Raw genomic sequence first — 19,950 nt, 5'->3', positions numbered from 1 at the left:
TTTCGTTGTAAAGCCTTTTTGAAATCGGACAGTGTGGTTAGATTAACGAGAGTCTTGTCTTTAAAATGGTGTAAAATAGTCATATGTTTGAAAAATGGAAGTTTTTGCATTTTTGAGGTTTTTGAATAACGCGCCACGGGATTACACTGGCTGTTACGTAGGTGGGACGATTTGGTGCCACCTACCCTAGAGAGGTTAAGGAACCTTTTGGACCTAGACTTGGCGCTCTGGTACCGCATGCCGTGCGGTATCAGAGAGAACAGATTATGGCTTGGGTGACTGGTGTATTTTACAATTTTTTGGGGCCTTCCTCTGACACCGCCTAGTATATAGGTCCTGGATGGCAGGAAGCTAGGCCCTAGTGATGTACTGGGCTGTACCCACTACCCTCTGTAGTGCCTTACTGTCAGATGCCGAGCAGTTGCTATACGAGGCGGTGATGCAAGCGGTCAGGGTGCTCTCGTTTGTGCAGTTGTAGATATTTTTGAGGATCTGAGGACCCATGACAAATCTTTTCAGTGTCTTGAGGGGGAAAAGGTGTTGTTGTGCCCTGTTCACGACTTTCTTGGTGTGTTTGGACCAAGATAGTTGGTGCTTTGGACACCAAGGAACTTTAACCTGTTGAGGTGTAGGGGGAGGTATTTTCACGGCCGGATGAAAAACGTACCCAAATGAAACTGGTTACTACTTTTTTCCAGAAACTAGAATATACATATTATTAGTAGATTTGTTAGGAAACACTCTTAAGTTTCTAAAACTGTTTAAATGGTGTCTGTGGGTATAACAGAACTCATATGGCAGGCAAAAACCTGAGAAAAATTCAACCAGGAAGTGGAGGATCTGAAAATTGTAGTTCTTCTAGTCCCTATCGAAACTACAGTATTTGTGGGGTCACGTTGCAATTCCCAAGGCTTCCATTGGCTGTCAAAAGCCTTCATAAACTGGATTGAGCATTCTCCTGTCACTGGGCAGAGTATAGGAGCTTGGTCACTGAGTGGACTGCGTGGGGACAAAGAGATTGGATATGCGCGGTCCTGCGAGCACGCTGTTCCTTCTTTTTCTCCTTGAATGAATACGCTATTGTCCGGTTGGAATATTATTGCAATTTTACGTAAAAAATACCATAAAGATTGATTTTAAACAGCGTTTGACATGCTTCTAAGTACGGTAATGGAACATTTTGAATTTTTGTATCTCGAATTGTGCTCGCGCGTTATGCCTTTGGATAGCGACCTGAACGCACAAACAAAACGGAGGTATTTGGACATAAATATGAATTATTTACAACAAAAACAACATTTCTTGTGAAAGTAGCAGTCCTGGGAGTGCATTCTGACGAAGATCAGCAAAGGTAAGAGCATTTATCTAATACTAATTCTGAGTTTAGATTGCCCCGAACTTAGCGGGTGTCTGTATAGCTTTCTGTGATAACGAGCTATGTACTCAGAATATTGAAAAATGTGCTTTCTCCGTAAAGCTATTTTAAAATCTGACACAGCAGTTGCATAAAGGAGTACTGTATCTATAATTCTTAAAATAATTGTTATGTATTTTGTCAACGTTTATGATGAGTATTTTTGTAAATTCACCGGAAGTTTTTGGTGGGAATATGTTTTCTGAACATCACGCGCCAATGTAAAATGCTGTTTTTGGATGAAATATGAACTTGATCGAACAAAATATACATGTATTGTGTAACTTGATGTCCTAGGAGTGTCATCTGATGAAGATCGTCAAAGGTTAGTGCTTCATTTAGCTGTGTTTTGGGTTTTACTGACACATGTCCTTGCTTGGAAAATGGTTGTGTGGTTATTTTGGTCTATGTACTCTCCTAACATAATCTAATGTTTTGCTTTCGCTGTAAAGCCTTTTTGAAATTGGACAATGTGGTTAGATTAATGAGAGTCTTGTCTTTCAAATGGTGTAAAATAGTCCTATGTTTGAGAACTTTGAATTATGACATTTTGTGGTTTTAAATTTGGCGCTCTGATGTGTCACTGGCTGTTGAATAGTGCGGACGATTTCGTCCCACCTACCATAGAGAGGTTAAAGAAGAAATGTTGTCCAGTTCCAGGTGAGTAATCACTGTTCTGATATCCAGAATCTCTTTTTGGTCATAAGAGACAGTAGCATCAACAATATGTACAAAAGAAGTTACAAACAATGCGTAAAAAAATACAGAAAACAGCACATTTGGTTAGGATTCTTTGTGGCGTGAGAATAAAAAATGTGAGACCAAAAAATATCAACACAATCCTGATTTCAGGTGTAAATCATTGACACAATCTCCTTAATCAGAGATGGGAGAGATGTGCAAGAATGGGTATGCTACAACCAAGGTTGGGGAGTAGCTGATTACAATCACTTACATGCCATCTGATTACAAAAAACTGTAACTGTAATCAGTTACATTACCAGCGCAAATATTGTAATCAGAATACAGATGCTTTAAAAATGTGATGATTATTTCTTAGATTATGTTCTAATTCAGAAAGGATGTTAGCAAAAAAAAACATTGTGAAGCCTTTCTGTTTTGTCAATGACATTCAATTCAGGACTGAAAAAAAGGCGCCAAGTTTAAGTTTGTTCCACCTCAGCGAGTCTGACCACAAGTCAGAGACCACTATGACGACACACTAAATATGTTTGATGGATCGTTTTTGTCTTCTTCTAGTGGTTCTTAAGGGGAAAGTTATCCAAAAGTAACTGAAAGTAATCACATTACGTTACTGAGTTTGGGTAATGGTAGATAGTAACTGTAATGGATTACATTACGAAAGTAACCTACCCAACCCTGGCTACAACCCCACAGACAACAATCCAACACTTCAACTCCAGATGTATATCAAACACCTCCTCAAAAAACTGATATACCATTTCCTAAAACAGTTTTCTTTAACCTCTATGGGCAAGATGGGACGTTACCGTCCCACTCTATTCAACAGCCAGTGGAAGAGGGTGGCGCGAAATACAAATCCTCAAAAATGCAATAATTTCAATTTTTCAAACATACGACTATTTTACACCATTTTAAAGACAAGACTCTCGTTAATCTAACCACATTGTCCGATTTCAAAAAGGCTTTACAGCGAAAGCAAAACATTACATTATGTTAGGACAGTATATAGCCACAAATAATCACACAGCCATTTTCCAAGCAAGCATATATGTCACATTAACCCAAAACAGAGCTAAATGAAGCACTAACCTTTTATGATCTTCATCAGATGACACTCCTAGGACATTATGTTATACAATACATGCATCATTTGTTCAATGAAGTTAATATTTATATCCAAAAACAGCTTTTTACATTGGCTTGTGATGTTCAGAATGTGCATTCCCACCCACAACTTCCGGTGAATTTACTAAATTACTCACCATAAACGTTGACAAAATATATAACAATTATTTTAAGAATTATAGATACAGAACTCCTTTATGCAATCGCTATGTCCGATTTTAAAATAGCTTTTCGGCGAGAGCACATTCTGCAATATTCTGAGTACATAGCTTAGCCATCACGACTAGCTATTTTGACACCCGCCAAGTTCGGGGCTCACTAAACTCAGAATTACTATTAGAATAATTGTATTACCTTTGCTGATCTTCATTAGAATGCACTCCCAGGACTGCTACTTCCACAAGAAATGTTATTCTTTTTCCAAATAATCCATAGTTATGTCCAAATACCTCTGTTTTGTTCGTGCGTTCAGGTCACTATCCAAAGGGTAACGCGCAAGCGCATATTGAGACAAAAAAAATCGAAATGTTCCTTTACCGTACTTAGAAGCATGTCAAACGCTGTTTAAAATCAATTTTCATTGTATTTTTCTTGTAAAATAGCGATAATATTCCAACCGGACAATAGTGTATTCATTCAAGAAGGGAAAGAAAAAACAGCATGGTCGCGGGACTGCGCATTTCCAATCTCTTAGTCACCAGGCAGGCCACTGACAAACTGAGCTACCATACTCTGCCCAGAGACAGGAGACGCCTCAACCCGCTTTCTGAAGGCTTTAGAGAGCCAATGGAAGCCTTAGAAAGTGCAACGTAACCCCAGGGATACTGTAGTTTCGAAAGGGACTAGAAAGAAAAACTACAAATTTGCAGACAGGCCACTTCCTGCTTGGAATCTTCTCAGGTTTTTGCCTGCCATATGAGTTCTGTTATACTCACAGACACCATTCAAAGAGTTTTAGAAACTACAGAGGGTTTTATATCCAAATCTACTAATACTATGCATATTCTCGTTTTTGGGAAAATCGGTTAAATTTTTTATCCGGCTGTGAAAATACTGCCACCTAGCCCATACAGGTTAAACAGCAACCTTGCTTTCTATGGACCTCAGGTCTATAATAAGAGTATGCACCTGTGAGGTTAAGGTGGATGTACAGCCAACTGGCTGTCTGGCAGTCGAGAGGCATCTCAGGCATAATATATAGCCATCTCAGCAGCAGCAGAGCCTTTCCACCCCAGGGCTCTCAGCCACACCTGAAGGACCCTGGTGTCTCACAGTAAGCAGTATGGTTCGGCTGAGTAATCACTCATCCAGGTCTGCTCTTTTAGTCTGCAAATGGTGTCAGTGGAGGAGGTGTTAAACCTATTGAAGTCATTACCTGATGGTAAATCTACAGGTTATGGTCTTATGGACAATTTTTTGCTTCGCTGTGCTGCTTCCCAGATTGCAGTTCCACTGAGAAACATATTTAATTGGTCACTGGAAAAGGGGATGTTTGCAAATGTATGGAAGCATGTGAAACTGTGTCCTATTCCGAAAGACTGCAAAGAACCCATTACTCCTGCCAATAGTCAACCAATTAGTCTACTCCCTACACTCAGTAAGATATTGGAGGGTATTGTGAGTAGACAAATATGGGAGTACATGGAAAAGAATGATCTGATTACAGCCAATTAGCATGCTTATCGCAAAAACCATTCCACTACCACTGCATTGGTTGACATGACTGACCAGTGGCTCAATGCTATGAATAATGGCAAGTTTGTGGGTGTATTATGTTTAGATTTCAGTGCAGCATTTGATTTAGTGGATCATGAAATCATTTTGACAAAATTAATGCATTATGGTTTTAAGGAAGTAGCATTGAATTGGGTACAGTCATATCTAATTGATAGGAAACAGTCCACCTCTATCAATGGTTCATTTTCTTCCCCTCATGTGTTAAACTGTGCTTGGGCCACTTCTTTATTTAATATATACCAATGACCTTCCCTATGCCTTAGCTGAAACTCAAGCTACAATATTTGCAGATTATACTACAATTTATGCAGCAAGACAATCGGTTCAACAGGTACAGCAAGCTTTACAAGGAGATTTGGAGAATATCAGGGAGTGGGTTTGCCAAAACAAACTTGTTTTAAACACCAAGAAAACCAAAGTTATGTTGGTCTGTTCCACTAGGAAAAGGCCAAAACAGCATGGGATACAATTAAGTATGGGAGGAGTACTAATTGAAGAAGTGGCAGAAACCAAACTATTGGGAGTGCAGCTAGACAACTGCTTATCATGGTCGTCTCAAATAACTGATCTATGTAAAAAAAAAAAAGAAGAAGATTAGAACAGCATGCATAATCAGAAGGATAGCTAAATTTTTACCAGGAAAAATTATTCAGCAAATAACACAAGCATTAATTGAGAGTCAGGTGAACTACTGTTCTGTGGTCTGGGGAAATGCATCATCAAGTGAAGTTAGGAGGCTGCAGATTGCACAGAACAGAGCAGCAAGGATTGTTTTAAGGTGGAGATATGGTTCTTCTGTTGCAGTCATGCGCAATGTTCTTAGTTGGTCATCAATCGACAAGATAATTGAAAAAAACATGCTTATTTTATTTCATCATATACATCATTTAAAAATGGCCAAGTTCTATTCACAATGGCATTCAGTTGGTAAGAGACAGACATTCCGTAAATACTAGGAATAGATTGTCCACCATCTATGCGTTATCCAGACAGAAAAGAGAAATAGGCAAAAGAACATTTCAATTTAGAGCAATTAAGAAATTGAATAAATTAACTGAGCAAACCAGAAACCTTTCAATATATACATTTAAACATTATTTTAATACGATTTAAATATAATACATAGAAATGTTGTGGGACTATAGTAGATGAAGAATCAATATTTTTTAGATTGAGTATTTATTGGGTCATTATGTTAGTATATTATGTATGTTTGTAATAGTGTGTTATATGTGAAAATGTGTTCGTATTATAAATTGTATTTTAATGTTTAAGGACTCTTGGAAGATTATTCCAAATGGGGACTAAAAGAGATCCAAATAAAATAAAATCAAAATTCACACTGCTGAGGCTCATTCTGCTTTCTATGACTTTCTCATGCCATCGCTGTGTCCTGTCTGATTAGTGTGCTGTTGAACAGTAGACATGAGGCACAAGACAGACCACACAGGAGGTGAGAAAGACTCCTACCATCGGAGGGCACCAGTGTCCATGTCCTTGCTTCTGAATATCTTGCAGTTTAAAAAAATATGTTTGAATGATTTGGATACAGTGCCTTCAGAAAGTATCCATACCCCTTTTGATTATTCCACATTTTGTTGTGTCATAGCCTAAATTCAAAACATAATAAAAAACATTCTCACCCATCTACACACAATACCCCATAATGACAAGGTGAAAACATGTTTTTAGAAATGTTTGCAAATTTATTGAAAATTAAATACAGAAATATCTCATTTACATAAGTACTCACACCCCTAAGTCAATACTTTGTAGAATCAGTGATTAAAGAGTCTTTTGGGGTAAGTCTCTAGGAGCAACATTTGCCCATTATTCTTTTCAAAAATCTTCAAGCTCTTTCAAGTTGGTAGTTGATCATTGGTAGAGTTAATTGCTTTGCTACATTTTTGCAGCATTACTTTAAAGCCTTGTTGCAAATACGATGCTTGTTTTGTAATATTTTTGTTCTGTATAGGCTGCCTTTTCACTCTGTTAATTAGCTTAGTATTGTGGCGTAATTACAATGTTGATGATCCATCCTCCGTTTTCTCCTACCACAGCCATTAAACTCTGTAACTGTTTTAAAGTCATCATTGGCCTCATGGTGAAATCCCTGAGCGGTGTCTTTCCTCTCTGGCAACTGAGTTATAAAGGACGCCTCTATCTTTGTTGTGACTGGGTGTAAATGTAAATGTTCTAAGGGATAGTCAATGTCTGATTTTTCTCTACCCATCTACCAATAGGTGCCCTTCTTTGAGAGGCATTGAAAAACTTCCCTGGTCTTTGTGGTTGAATCTGTGTCTGAAATTCACTGCTTGACAGAGATAACTTTTCTTTTATGGGGTAGATCAATTTTAATACTGCAGATAGAATGTAGCTTTCATCGATGTAATTTTCTGCATCATTTCCAATCCCCCATATATTATTTTGTAATATATAAGGGGGTCACTTAGAAATTTCCTTGTTTTTGAAAGAAAACACCAGTCTCAAAGTCAAGAGTGAAGAAGAGGATGCTGGCCTTCTTGGCAGAGTTGCAAAGAAAAAGCCATATCTCAGACTGACCAATAAAAACAAAATATTAAGATGGGAAAAAGAACACAGACACTGGACAGAGGAACTCTGCCTAGAAGGCCAGCATCCCAGAATTGTCTCTTCACTGTTGATGTTGAGACTGGTATTTTGCAGGTACTATTTAATGAAGCTGCCAGTTGAGGACTTGTGAGGCGTCTGTTTCTCAAACTAGACACTAATGTGCTTATCCTCTTACTCAATTGTGCACCGGTGCCTCCCACTCCTCTTTCTCTCTGGTTAGGGCCAGTTTGCGCTGTTCTGTGAAGGGAGTAGTACACAGCGGCTTCAGTTTCTTGGCAATTTCTCGCATGGAATAGCCTTCATTTCTCAGAACAAGAATAGACTGATGAGTACCTCTAGGGGCTAGGGGGCAGTATTTTCACGGCCGGATGAAAAACGTACCCAAATTAAACAGGTTACTACTCTGGCCCAGAAAATAGAATTTGCATATTATTAGTAGATGTGGATAGAAAACACTCTGAAGTTTCTAAAACTGTTTGAATGGTGTCTCTAAGTATAACAGAACTCATATGGCAAGCAAAAACCTGAGAAAAAAATACAAGCAGGAAATGAAAATCTTGTGGCTGTACTATTTTGGAGTCATTGCCAATGGAACACACAGTGACAAAGGATTCATTTTGCACTTCCTATGGCTTCCACTAGATGTCAACAGTCTTTATAAAGTTGTTTGAAGCGTCTATGATGAACAGAGACCGGATGAGAAGGAAGGGAAGTTGATGTCCCTGGGATGTCGTCACTTCATTATTGCGCGTTCATGTGAGATGAGACTTTTTTCAAAACATTTTTCAAGACACAGGAAAGGTCCGGTTGAAATATTACTGATGTTTCACGTTAAAAATGGCCCTAAAGATTGATGCTAAAGAACGTTTGACATGTTTGAATGAACTTAAATAGATTTTTGTTTTTACTTTTCGTCGTGACTTTTCCCTCCCGCGCCCTACATTTTGAGTAGCCTACTGAACGCGCTAACAACACGGAACAACACGGAGTTATTTGGACATAAATTATGAACTTCATCGAAAAAAACAACATTTGGTGTGGACCTGGGATTCCTGGAAGTGCCTTCTGATGAAGATTATTAAAGGTAAGGGAATATTTGTAATGTTATTTATGATTTTAGATGATTCCAACATGACGCCTATCTGTATTGCGTAGTGTATTTTTCTGAGCAGTTTACTCAGATTATTGCAAAGTGTGCTTTCCCAGTAAAGTTATATTGAAATCTGTCAATGCGGTTGCATTCAGATGTTGATCTAAAATTCTTTGAATAACAGTTTAATACTTTAACCACGTTTTATAATGAGTATTTTTTTGTAAATTCACTGGCAGTTTTGGGGGAGACATTTTCTCAACGACACGCGCCGATGTAAAATGCTGTTTTTGGATATAAATATGAACTTGATAGAACAAAAAAATTCATGTATTGTCTAACATAATGTCCTAGGAGTGTCATCTGATGAAGATTGTCAAAGGTTAGTGCATAATTTTAGCTGGTTTTCTGCTTTTGGTGACGCCTGTCCTTGAATTGAAAATGGCTGTGTGTACTTTTTTGGCTATGTACTCTCCTAACATAATCTAACTTTATGCTTTCGCCGTAAAGCCTCTTTGAAATCGGACAATGTGGTTCGATTAAGGAGATGTTTATCTTTCAAATGGTGTAAAATAGTTGATTGTTTGAGAAATTGAAATTATTAGATTTTTGTTGTTTTGAATCTCGCGCCATGCTAGCAATCCCATCAGTGGGATTCTATCCTTAAAAAAGAAAGATCTTTGTTTCTGGCCATTTTGAGCCTGTAATCGAACCCACAAATTCTAATGCTCCAGATACTCAACTAGTCAAAAGAAGGCCAGTTTTATTGCTTCTTTAATCAGCACAAAAGTTTTCAGCTGTGTTTACATCATTGCAAAAGGGTTTTCTAATGATCAATTAGCCTTTGGATTAGCTAACACAACGTGCCATTGGAACACAGGAGTGATGGTTGCCGATAAGGGGCCTCTGTACTGCTAGGAAGATATTCCATAAAAAATAATCCGTTTCCAGCTACAACAGTCATTTACAAGATTAACAATGTCTACACTGTATTTCTGATCAATTTGATGTTATTTTAACCTCTCTTGGGTAGGGGGCAGTATTTTCACATCCGGATAAAAAAACGTACCCGATTTAATCTGGTTATTACTCCTGCCCAGAAACTAGAATATGCATATCATTATTTGATTTGGATAGAAAACACCCTAAAGTTTCTAAAACTGTTTGAATGGTGTCTGTGAGTATAACAGAACTCATATGACAGGCCAAAACCTGAGAAGATTCTATACAGGAAGTGCCCTCTCTGACCATTTCTTGGCCTTCTATAGCCTCTTTATCGAAAACACAGGATCTCTGCTGTAACGTGACATTTTCTAAGGCTCCCATTGGCTCTCAGAAGGTGCCAGAATGGGGAATGATGACTCTGCAGTCCCTGGCTGAAAAACAGTAGCGCATTTGGATAGTGGTCGATCTGAGAAAAATGACACGGGTGCGCTTGTGCACGTGAAGACTCTATTTTCTTCTTTCAGTCTTTGAATGAAAACAACGTCTCCAGGTCGGAATATTATCGCTATTTTACGAGAAAAATTGCATAAAAATTGATTTTAAACAGCGTTTGACATGCTTCGAAGTACGGTAATGGAATATTTTGAAATTTTTTGTCACGACATGCGTCCGCGCGTCACCGTTCGGATAGGGACCTGAACGCACGGACAAAACAGAGGATATTTGAACATAACTATGGATTATTTTGAACCAAAACAACATTTGTGGTTGAAGTAGAAGTCCTGGGAGTGCATTCTGATGAAGAACAGCAAAGGTAATTCAATTTTTCTTATAGTAATTCTGAGTTTAGTGAACGCCAAACTTGGTGGGTGTCAAATTAGCTAGCCCGTGATGGCGAGCTATCTACTCAGAATATTGCAAAATGTGCTTTTGCCGAAAAGCTATTTTAAAATCTGACACCGCGATTGCATAAAGGACTTCTGTATCTATAATTCTTAAAATAATTGTTATGCTTTTTGTGAACGTTTATCGTGAGTAATTTAGTAAATTCACCGGAAGTTTTCGGTATGTTTGCTAGTTCTGAACGTCACATGCTAATGTAAAAAGCTGGTTTTTGATATAAATATGAAATTGATTGAACAAAACATGCATGTATTGTATAACATAATGTCCTAGGAGTGTCATCTGATGAAGATCATCAAAGGTTAGTGCTGCATTTAGCTGTGGTTTTGGTTTTTGTGACATTATATGCTAGCTTGAAAAATGGGTGTGTGATTATTTCTGGCTGCGTACTCTCCTGACATAATCTAATGTTTTGCTTTCGTTGTAAAGCCTTTTTTGAAATCAGACAATGTGGTTAGATTAATGAGAGTCTTGTCTTTAAAATGGTGTAAAATAGTCATATGTTTGAGAAATCGAAGTTATAGCATTTTTAAGGTTTTTGAATATCGCGCCACTCGATTCCACTGGCTGTTGACTAAGTGGGACGATTTTGTCCCACATACCCGAGAGAGGTTAATGGATCAATGTGATTTTCCTTCAAAAACAAGGACATTTCTAAGTGACCCAAAACTTTTGAATGGCAGGGTTTATAGTTATTAAAAAATATACAGTATTTATTTAAAAAAAATCTTGCATATCTTAATTTCCTCAAGTAACGAATAATATGCGTAATAATGTAGGCAGTTCATGTGAAGGATTGTTACCTATAACTAGGATTGCCATTACAAAAATTACATTTTTGGCAAGCAATTATTATTTTAGCAAAGAATTATTGTGATTCATCCTATATTATCCCTAACATCATTACCCCATAACAGATGTGGGAAACATACATACTCGTTCATACTCAACCCCACAAACTCAGACGTTCAAAAATTGTTTCATCCCCGAGCCCAACTCAAGAAAGGACTTGATGTGCGAATGCATATTCAATTGCAGCTGTTTGAGAAGGCATCCAAAAATAGACAACAAATGGGAAATTTTATTAACCAATGTCAAGTCCCACAGTTGAAGTCGGAGGTTTACATACACCTTAGCCAAATACATTTAAACTAAGTTTTTCACAGTTCCTGACATTTAATCCTAGTAAAAAGTCCCTGTCTTAGGTCAGTTAGGATCGCCACTTTATTTTAAGAATGTGAAATGTCAGAATAATAGTAGAGAGAATGACATATTTCAGCTTTTATTTCTTTCATCATTCTCAGTGGGTCAAAAGTTTACATACACTCAATTAGTATTTGGTAGCATTGCCTGTAAATTGTTTTGGGTCAAAAGCTTCGGGTAGCCTACCACAAGCTTCCCACAATAAGTTGGGTGATTTTTGGCTCATTCCTCCTGACAGAGCTGGTGTAACTGAGTCAGGTTTGTAGGCCTCCTTGCTCGCACACACTTTTTCAGTTCTGTCCACAAATGTTCTATAGGATAGAGGTCAGGGCTTTGTGATGGCCACTCCAATACCTTGACTTTGTTGTCCTTAAGCCATTTTGCCACAACTTTGGAAGTATGGTTGGGGTCATTGTCCATTTGCAAGACCGATTTGCGACCAAGCTTTAACTTCCTGACTGATGTCTTAAGATGTTGCATCAATATATCCACATAATTGTCCTACCTCATGATGCCATCTATTTTTTGAAGTGCACCAGTCCCTCCTGCAGCAAAGCACCCTCAATACATGATGCTGCTATCCCCGTGCTTCACGGTTGGGATGGTATGTAAGTCGCTCTGGATAAAAGCGTCTGCTAAATGACGTAAATGTAAATGTATTCTTTGGCTTGCAAGCCTCCCCCTTTTCCTCCAAACATAACAAAAGGTCATTATGGCCAAAAAGTTATATTTGTCTTTCATCAGACCAGAGGACATTTCTCCAAAAACTACAATCTTTGTCCCAATGTGCAGTTGGAAACTGTCGTCTGGCTTTTTTATGGCGGTTTTGGAGCAATGGCTTCTTCCTTGCTGAGTGGCTTTTCAGGTTACGTTGATACAGGACTCGTTTTACTGTGAGGGAAAAAAGTATTTGATCTCCTGCTGATTTTGTACGTTTGCCCATTGACAAAGAAATGATCACTCTATAATTTTAATGGTAGGTTTATTTGAACAGTGAGAGACAGAATAACAACAACAAAAAATCCAGAAAAACGCATGTCAAAAATGTTATATATTGATTTGCATTTTAATGAGGGAAATAAGTATTTGACCCCCTCTCAATCAGAAAGATTTCTGGCTCCCAGGTGTCTTTAATACAGGTAACGAGCTGAGATTAGGAGCACACTCTTAAAGGGAGTGCTCCTAATCTCAGATTGTTACCGGAATAAAAGACACCTGTCCACAGAATCAATCAATCAATTAGATTCCAAACTCTCCACCATGACCAAGACCCAAGAGCTCTCCAAGGATGTCAGGGACAAGATTGTAAACCTACACAAGGCTGGAATGGGCTACAAGTCCATCGCCAAGCAGCTTGGTGAGAAGGTGACAACAGTTGGTGCGATTATTCGCAAATGGAAGAAACAAAAGAACTGTCAATCTCTCTCGGCCTGGGGCTCCATGCAAGATCTCACCTCGTGGAGTTGCATTGATCATGAGAACGGTGAGGAATCAGCCCAGAACTACACGGGAGGATCTTGTCAATGATCTCAAGGCAGCTGGGACCATAGTCACCAAGAAAACAATTGGTAACACACTACGCCGTGAAGGACTGAAATCCTGCAGCACCCGCAAGGTCCCCCTGCTCAAGAAAGCACATATACAGTGGGGCAAAAAAGTATTTAGTCAGCCACCAATTGTGCAAGTTCTCCCACTTAAAAAGATGAGGCCTGTAATTTTCATCATAGGTACACGTCAACTATGACAGACAAAATGAGGGGAAAAAATCCAGAAAATCACATTGTAGGATTTTTTATGAATTTATTTGCAAATTAAGGTGGAAAATAAGAATTTGGTCACCTACAAACAAGCAAGATTTATGGCTCTCACAGACCTGTAACTTCTTCTTTAAGAGGCTCCTCTGTCCTCCACTCGTTACCTGTATTAATGGCACCTGTTTGAACTTGTTATCAGTATAAAAGACACCTGTCCACAACCTCAAACAGTCACACTCCAAACTCCACTATGGCCAAGACCAAAGAGCTGTCAAAGGACACCAGAAACAAAATTGTAGACCTGCACCAGGCTGGGAAGACTGAATCTGCAATAGGTAAGCAGCTTGGTTTGAAGAAATCAACTGTGGGAGCAATTATTAGGAAATGGAAGACATACAAGACCACTGATAATCTCCCTCGATCTGGGGCTCCACGCAAGATCTCACCCCGTGGGGTCAAAATGATCACAAGAACAGTGAGCAAAAATCCCAGAACCACACGGGGGACCTAGTGAATGACCTGCAGAGACCTGGGACCAAGTAACAAAGCCTACCATCAGTAACACACTACACCGCCAGGGACTCAAATCCTGCAGTGCCAGACGTGTCCCCCTGCTTAAGCCAGTACATGTCCAGGCCCGTCTGAAGTTTGCTAGAGAGCATTTGAATGATCCAGAAGAGGATTGGGAGAATGTCAGATGAAACCAAAATATAACTTTTTGGTAAAAACTCAACTCGTCGTGTTTGGAGGGCAAAGAATGCTGAGTTGCATCCAAAAAACACCATACCTACTGTGAAGCATGGGGGTGGAAACATCATGCTTTGGGGCTGTTTTTCTGCAAAGGGACCAGGACGACTGATCCGTGTAAAGGAAAGAATGAATGGGGCCATGTATCGTGAGATTTTGAGTGAAAACCTCCTTCCATCAGCAAGGGCATTGAAGATGAAACGTGGCTGGGTCTTTCAGCATGACAATGATCCCAAACACACCGCCCGGGCAACAAAGGAGTGGCTTCGTAAGAAGCATTTCAAGGTCCTGGAGTGGCCTAGCCAGTCTCCAGATCTCAACCCCATAGGAAGTCTATGGAGGGAGTTGAAAGTCCGTGTTGCCCAGCGACAGCCCCAAAACATCACTGCTCTAGAGGAGATCTGCATGGAGGAATGGGCCAAAATACCAGCAACAGTGTGTGAAAACCTTGTGAAGACTTACAGAAAACATTTGACCTGTGTCATTGCCAACACAGGGTATATAACAAAGTATTGAGATAAACCTTTGTTATTGACCAAATACTTATTTTCCACCATAATTTGCAAATAAATTCATAAAAAATCCTACAATGTGATTTTCTTGATTTTTTTTTCTCATTTTGTCTGTCATAGTTGAAGTGTACCTATGACGAAAATGACAGGCCTCTCTCATCTTTTTAAGTGGGAGAACTTGCACAATTGGTGGCTGACTAAATACTTTTTTGCCCCACTGTACATGCCCGTCTGAAGTTTGCCAATGAACATCTGAACAATTCAGATTACAACTGGGTGAAAGTATTGTGGTCTGATGAGACCAAAATGGAGCTCTTTGGCATCAACTCAACTCGCCGTGTTTGGAGGAGGAGGAATGCTGCCTATGACCCCAGGAACACCATCCCCACCGTCAAACATGGAGGTGGAAACATTATGCTTTGGGGGTGTTTTTCTGCTAAGTGGACAGGACAACTTCACCGCATCAAAGGACGGGGCCATGCACCGTCAAATCTTGGGTGAGAACCTCCTTCCCTCAGCCAGGGCATTGAAAATGGGTCGTGGATGGGTATTCCAGCATGACTATGACCCAAAACACACGGCCAAGGCAACAAAAGAGTGGCTCAAGAAGAAGCACATTAAGGTCCTAGAGTAGCCTAGCCAGTCTCCAGACCTTAATCCCATAGAAAATCTGTGGAGGGAGCTGAAGGTTCGAGTTTCCAAACGTCAGCCTCGAAACCTTAATGACTTGGAGAAGATCTGCAAAGAGGAGTGGGACAAAATCCCTCCTGAGATGTGTGCAAACCTGGTGGCCAACTACAAGAAACGTCTGACCTCTGATTGCCAACAAGTGTTTTGCCACCAAGTACTAAGTCATGTTTTGCAGAGGGGGTCAAATACTTATTTCCCTCACTGTATACAGTTGAAGTCGGAAGTTTACATACATTTAGGTTGGAGTCATTAAAACTCGTTTTTCAACCACTCCACAAATTTCTTGTTATCACACTATAGTTTTGGCAGGTCGGTTAGGACATCTACTTGTGCATGACACAAGTAATTTTTCCAATAATTGTTTAGACAGATTATTTCACTGTATATTTCACTTATATGGCGGTTTTGGAGCAGTGGCTTCTTCCTTGCTGAGCGATATAGGACTCGTTTTGCTGTGGATATAGATACATTTGTACCTGTTTCCTCCAGCATCTTCACAAGGTCCTTTGCTGTTGTTCTGGGATTTGAATTGCACTTTTCGCAACAAAGTACGTTAATCTCTACAAGACAGAACTCGTCTCCTTCCTGAGCGGTATGACGGATGCGTGGTCCCATGGTGTTAATACTTGCGTACTATTGTTTGTAAAGATGAATGTGGTACCTTCAGGCGTTTGGAAATTGCTCCCAAGGATGAACCCAAGGATGACTTGTGGAGGTCTACAATTTTTGTTTTATGAGGTCTTGACTGATTTCTTTAGATTTTCCCATGATGTCATGCAAAGAGGCACTGAGTTTGAAAGTAGGCCTTGAAATACATCCACAGGTACACCTCCAATTGACTCAAACCCAGAACAACAGCAAAGGACCTTGTGAATATGCTGGACGAAACAGGTACAAAAGTATCTATATCCACAGTAAAACGAGTCCTTTATCGACATGACACAAGTCATTTTTCCAACAATTGTTTACAGACAGATTATTTCACTTATATTTCACTGTATCACAATTCCAGTGCGTCAGATGTCATAGCTTTAGAAGCTTCTGATAGGCTAATTGACATGACATCATTTTCTGGAATTTCCAAGCTGTTTAAAGGCACAGTCAATTTAGCCTATGTAAACTTCTAACCCGCTGGAATTATTATACAGTGAATAATCAGTGAAATAATCTGTCTGTAAACAATTGTTAGAAAAATTATTTGTGTCATGCACAAAGTAGATGTCCTAACTGACTTCCCAATACTAAACTATAGTTAACAACAAATTTGTGGAGTGGTTGATCAACGAGTTTTAATGACTCCAACCTAAGTGTATGTAAACTTCCGACTTCAACTGTATTTAAAAGAGCCGAATAGTAATTCTCAAATCAATGCATCATTTTGAGCAATTGTACTTATTCAGTTTTACATTCTCTCTTCCCCCTCCCCCTCTGATCCTATTTTCCAAATGCCAGGAGTAGACGAATCGGCATCGCCGGAGCACAAGTCATTTAGCAACATTGAGGCCAATATATATTCCAGCCTTCCCGTTTTGTTTACATCATGTTGTGATTAATTTTTTGTCTAGTGCCCACTACACTGATCCTCTAATTATACACGCACACACACACATAGACACACACGCCGAATGAGAAATTAGACCCGGGCAGACACCCACTCTGCCCCGGCATGAAATATCATTGTAGTGTGTGATATCATTGTAGAGCCAAGCCACTGGAAAATTCAAACACTTTCATTATTCAGCTAGGTGCAGCAGCAGAAATGACTAACATCTCTAATGAAGGATACAAACACCAACAATGCCTGCAATTTGATCTAAAAATGTGGATCTGACAAATGTGTCTCCCTCGACTTGACCTCAAGCTTTGAAAAGGGATGATACACAGTCTGAGGCTGATGCTGATTTTATTTACATTTGTTTCTCAGGTTGCCAATGGGAATCAAATATTGCGTGTGGGTAAGGCAATATCTTGAATGTTAAAAGTTCTCATCTAATGGGATGCTTAACTCTTACATCTAGACGTTCCGCTAGCGGAACACCTGATCCAATATCCAATGATAGGCGTGGCGCGAATTACAAATTCCTAAAAAATCCCAAAACTTCAATTTTTCAAACATATGACTATTTTACACCATTTTAAAGACTCTCCTTTATCTAACCACACTGTCCGATTTCAAAAAGGCTTTACAGCGAAAGCAAAACATTAGATTATGTCAGCAGAGTACCCAGCCAGAAATAATCAGACACCCATTTTTCAAGCTAGCATATAATGTCACAAAAAACAAAACCACAGCTAAATGCAGCACTAACCTTTGATGATCTTCATCAGATGACACTCCTATGACATTATGTTATACAATACATGCATGTTTTGTTCAATCAAGTTCATATTTATATAAAAAAACAGCTTTTTACATTAGCATGTGACGTTCAGAACTAGCATTCCCACCGAACACTTCCGGTGAATTTACTAAATTACTCACGATAAACGTTCACAAAAAACATACATTATTTTAAGAATTATAGATACAGAACTCCTTTATGCAATCGCGGTGTCCGATTTTAAAATAGCTTTTCGGTGAAAGCACATTTTGCAATATTCTGAGTAGATAGCCTGGCCATCATGGCTAGCTATTTTGACACCCACCAAGTTTGGCCCTCACAAATCTCAGATTTACTATAAGAAAAATTGGATTACCTTTGCTGTTCTTCGTCAGAATGCACTCCCAGGACTTCTACTTCAATAACAAATGTTGGTTTGGTTCCAAATAATCCATAGTTATATCCAAATAGCGGCGTTTTGTTAGTGCGTTCAAGACACTATCTGAAGGGTAATGAAGGGTGACGCGCCCGGTGCGTTTCGTGACAAAACATTTCAAAATATTCCATTACCGTACTTCGAAGCATGTCAAACGCTGTTTAAAATCTATTTTTATGGGATTTTTCTCGTAAAAAAGCGATAATATTCTGACCGGGAAACCCTGTTTTCGTTCAAAGACGAAAAAATAAAAACATGGAGTCGTCTCGTGCACGCGCCCCCAGTCTCATTGTTCTCAGATCGACCACTATCCAAATGCGCTACTGTTTTTCAGCCATGGCCTGCAAAGTCATCATTCAACGTTCTGGCGCCTTCTGAGAGCCTATGTGAGCGTTAGAAAATGTCACGTTACAGCAGAGATCCCCTGTTTTGGATAGAGATGATCAAGAAGGGCAAGAAATAGTCAGAGAGGGCGCTTCCTGTTTGGAATCTTCTCAGGTTTTGGCCTGCCAAATGAGTTCTGTTATACTCACAGACACCATTCAAACAGTTTTAGAAATGTTGGAGTGTTTTCTATCCAAAGCTAATAATTATATGCATATTCTAGTTTCTGGGCAGGAGTAATAATCAGATTAAATTGGGTATGTTTTTTATCCGGCCATGAAAATACTGCCCCATATCCATAACAAGTTAAGTGCAAATAAGCAGTGGGTAAATCTGAATATGAACTGAATCAACAAGGTTGGAGAATGCAGTACCAATAATTTCCTTCCCCATCAGATAATGTATCTCCAGTTTCTCACCTGTCCAGGAGCTGCATTCTCACATAGGAGGGTCTCATACTCGATGGCAAACACCGGAGCGTTGTCATTGATGTCCAGCACTGTGATGGCCACAAAACCTTTTCCTATCTTTGTTGGATCCTCTGAAAAAGAGGGAGGGAGAGAAGTAGACAGAGAGGAGAGAGAGAACAAGATTTTATAAGCATAGCTGGTTCCCGTCAGTACTTTACTGACTTAACTTTGTTAACCTTCATCCACTTACCCTACTATCAATCTTTCTCATGTCTTTTTAATTCATCACAAAGGTTGAGCGAAATGAGCAAAACTGTGGCCAAAAGTGCCCATTCTAATGACATATCCAAGGCATTCACAATCAGCTGTCATCCTTAGTTGCTCTGGTGAGGATCAGCCAACATGATCAGGCAGCTAATTACGATTGGAGCGGAGCTAAAGCTTAGGTGAAAATGGCTAGGGATGCTTACGACATTGCATCCTATACCCTAAATAGTGCACTATCTGGAGCAGTGGCGGTCAGTGTCGTTTAAGATGAGGGAAGACCCAAAAATATTTTATGAGCATGGCCTTTTTTCTATTACAGCATATTGGATGCGCAATGTAACATTGATAGGTTTTCTCTATACCCATCATGAGGTTGTTACAACCTAGCCCATGAATGAAAGTTTACAACTTAGGTGCACAGGTCAAGAGAAAATATTGAGAAATAAAACATTTCCAAGCCATAACCGGTAACAACTACACACAGCCTATACACAATGCCATAGTCAACATAGCTACTACAAGTAACCCATTACTAAATCCACTACAATCATGCAGTACAGTCAACAAGCAGTTTAGCAGTTACACCGGCAGACCACGGTGGCAATACATTTATAAAACTAAAAGCTTACCTTGACTTGGAAAAGTTCCAGTGTTGTATAGCAATAGCAAGCTAGCTAACATGGCATCCCTCTCTGATTGAGCTGGGTGTTTGAGT

The 19,950-nt window shown here is 39.3% G+C and overlaps 1 protein-coding gene across 2 annotated transcripts in view; it reads right to left on the bottom strand.

The window, feature by feature from the left end:
- LOC106578734 (cadherin-7-like) overlaps positions 1-19,950 on the bottom strand; it is a 115,205-nt gene that overhangs the window by 26,347 nt on the left and 68,908 nt on the right. Inside the window, exon 9 of one of the 2 annotated variants that reach the window (XM_045702227.1) lies at positions 18,978-19,057. In XM_045702227.1, coding sequence (XP_045558183.1) covers positions 18,978-19,057 — 80 coding nt within the window. Of the gene's footprint in view, positions 1-18,977; positions 19,100-19,950 lie in introns of both variants that reach the window. The other variant, XM_014157864.2, reaches the window with a different exon arrangement.

The sequence above is a fragment of the Salmo salar genome, chromosome ssa19 (assembly GCF_905237065.1).
Source record: "Salmo salar chromosome ssa19, Ssal_v3.1, whole genome shotgun sequence".
Lineage (NCBI taxonomy): Eukaryota > Metazoa > Chordata > Actinopteri > Salmoniformes > Salmonidae > Salmo > Salmo salar.
Note: the sequence above shows the minus strand (reverse complement) of the source record. Positions and strands in the feature narration are given on the sequence as shown.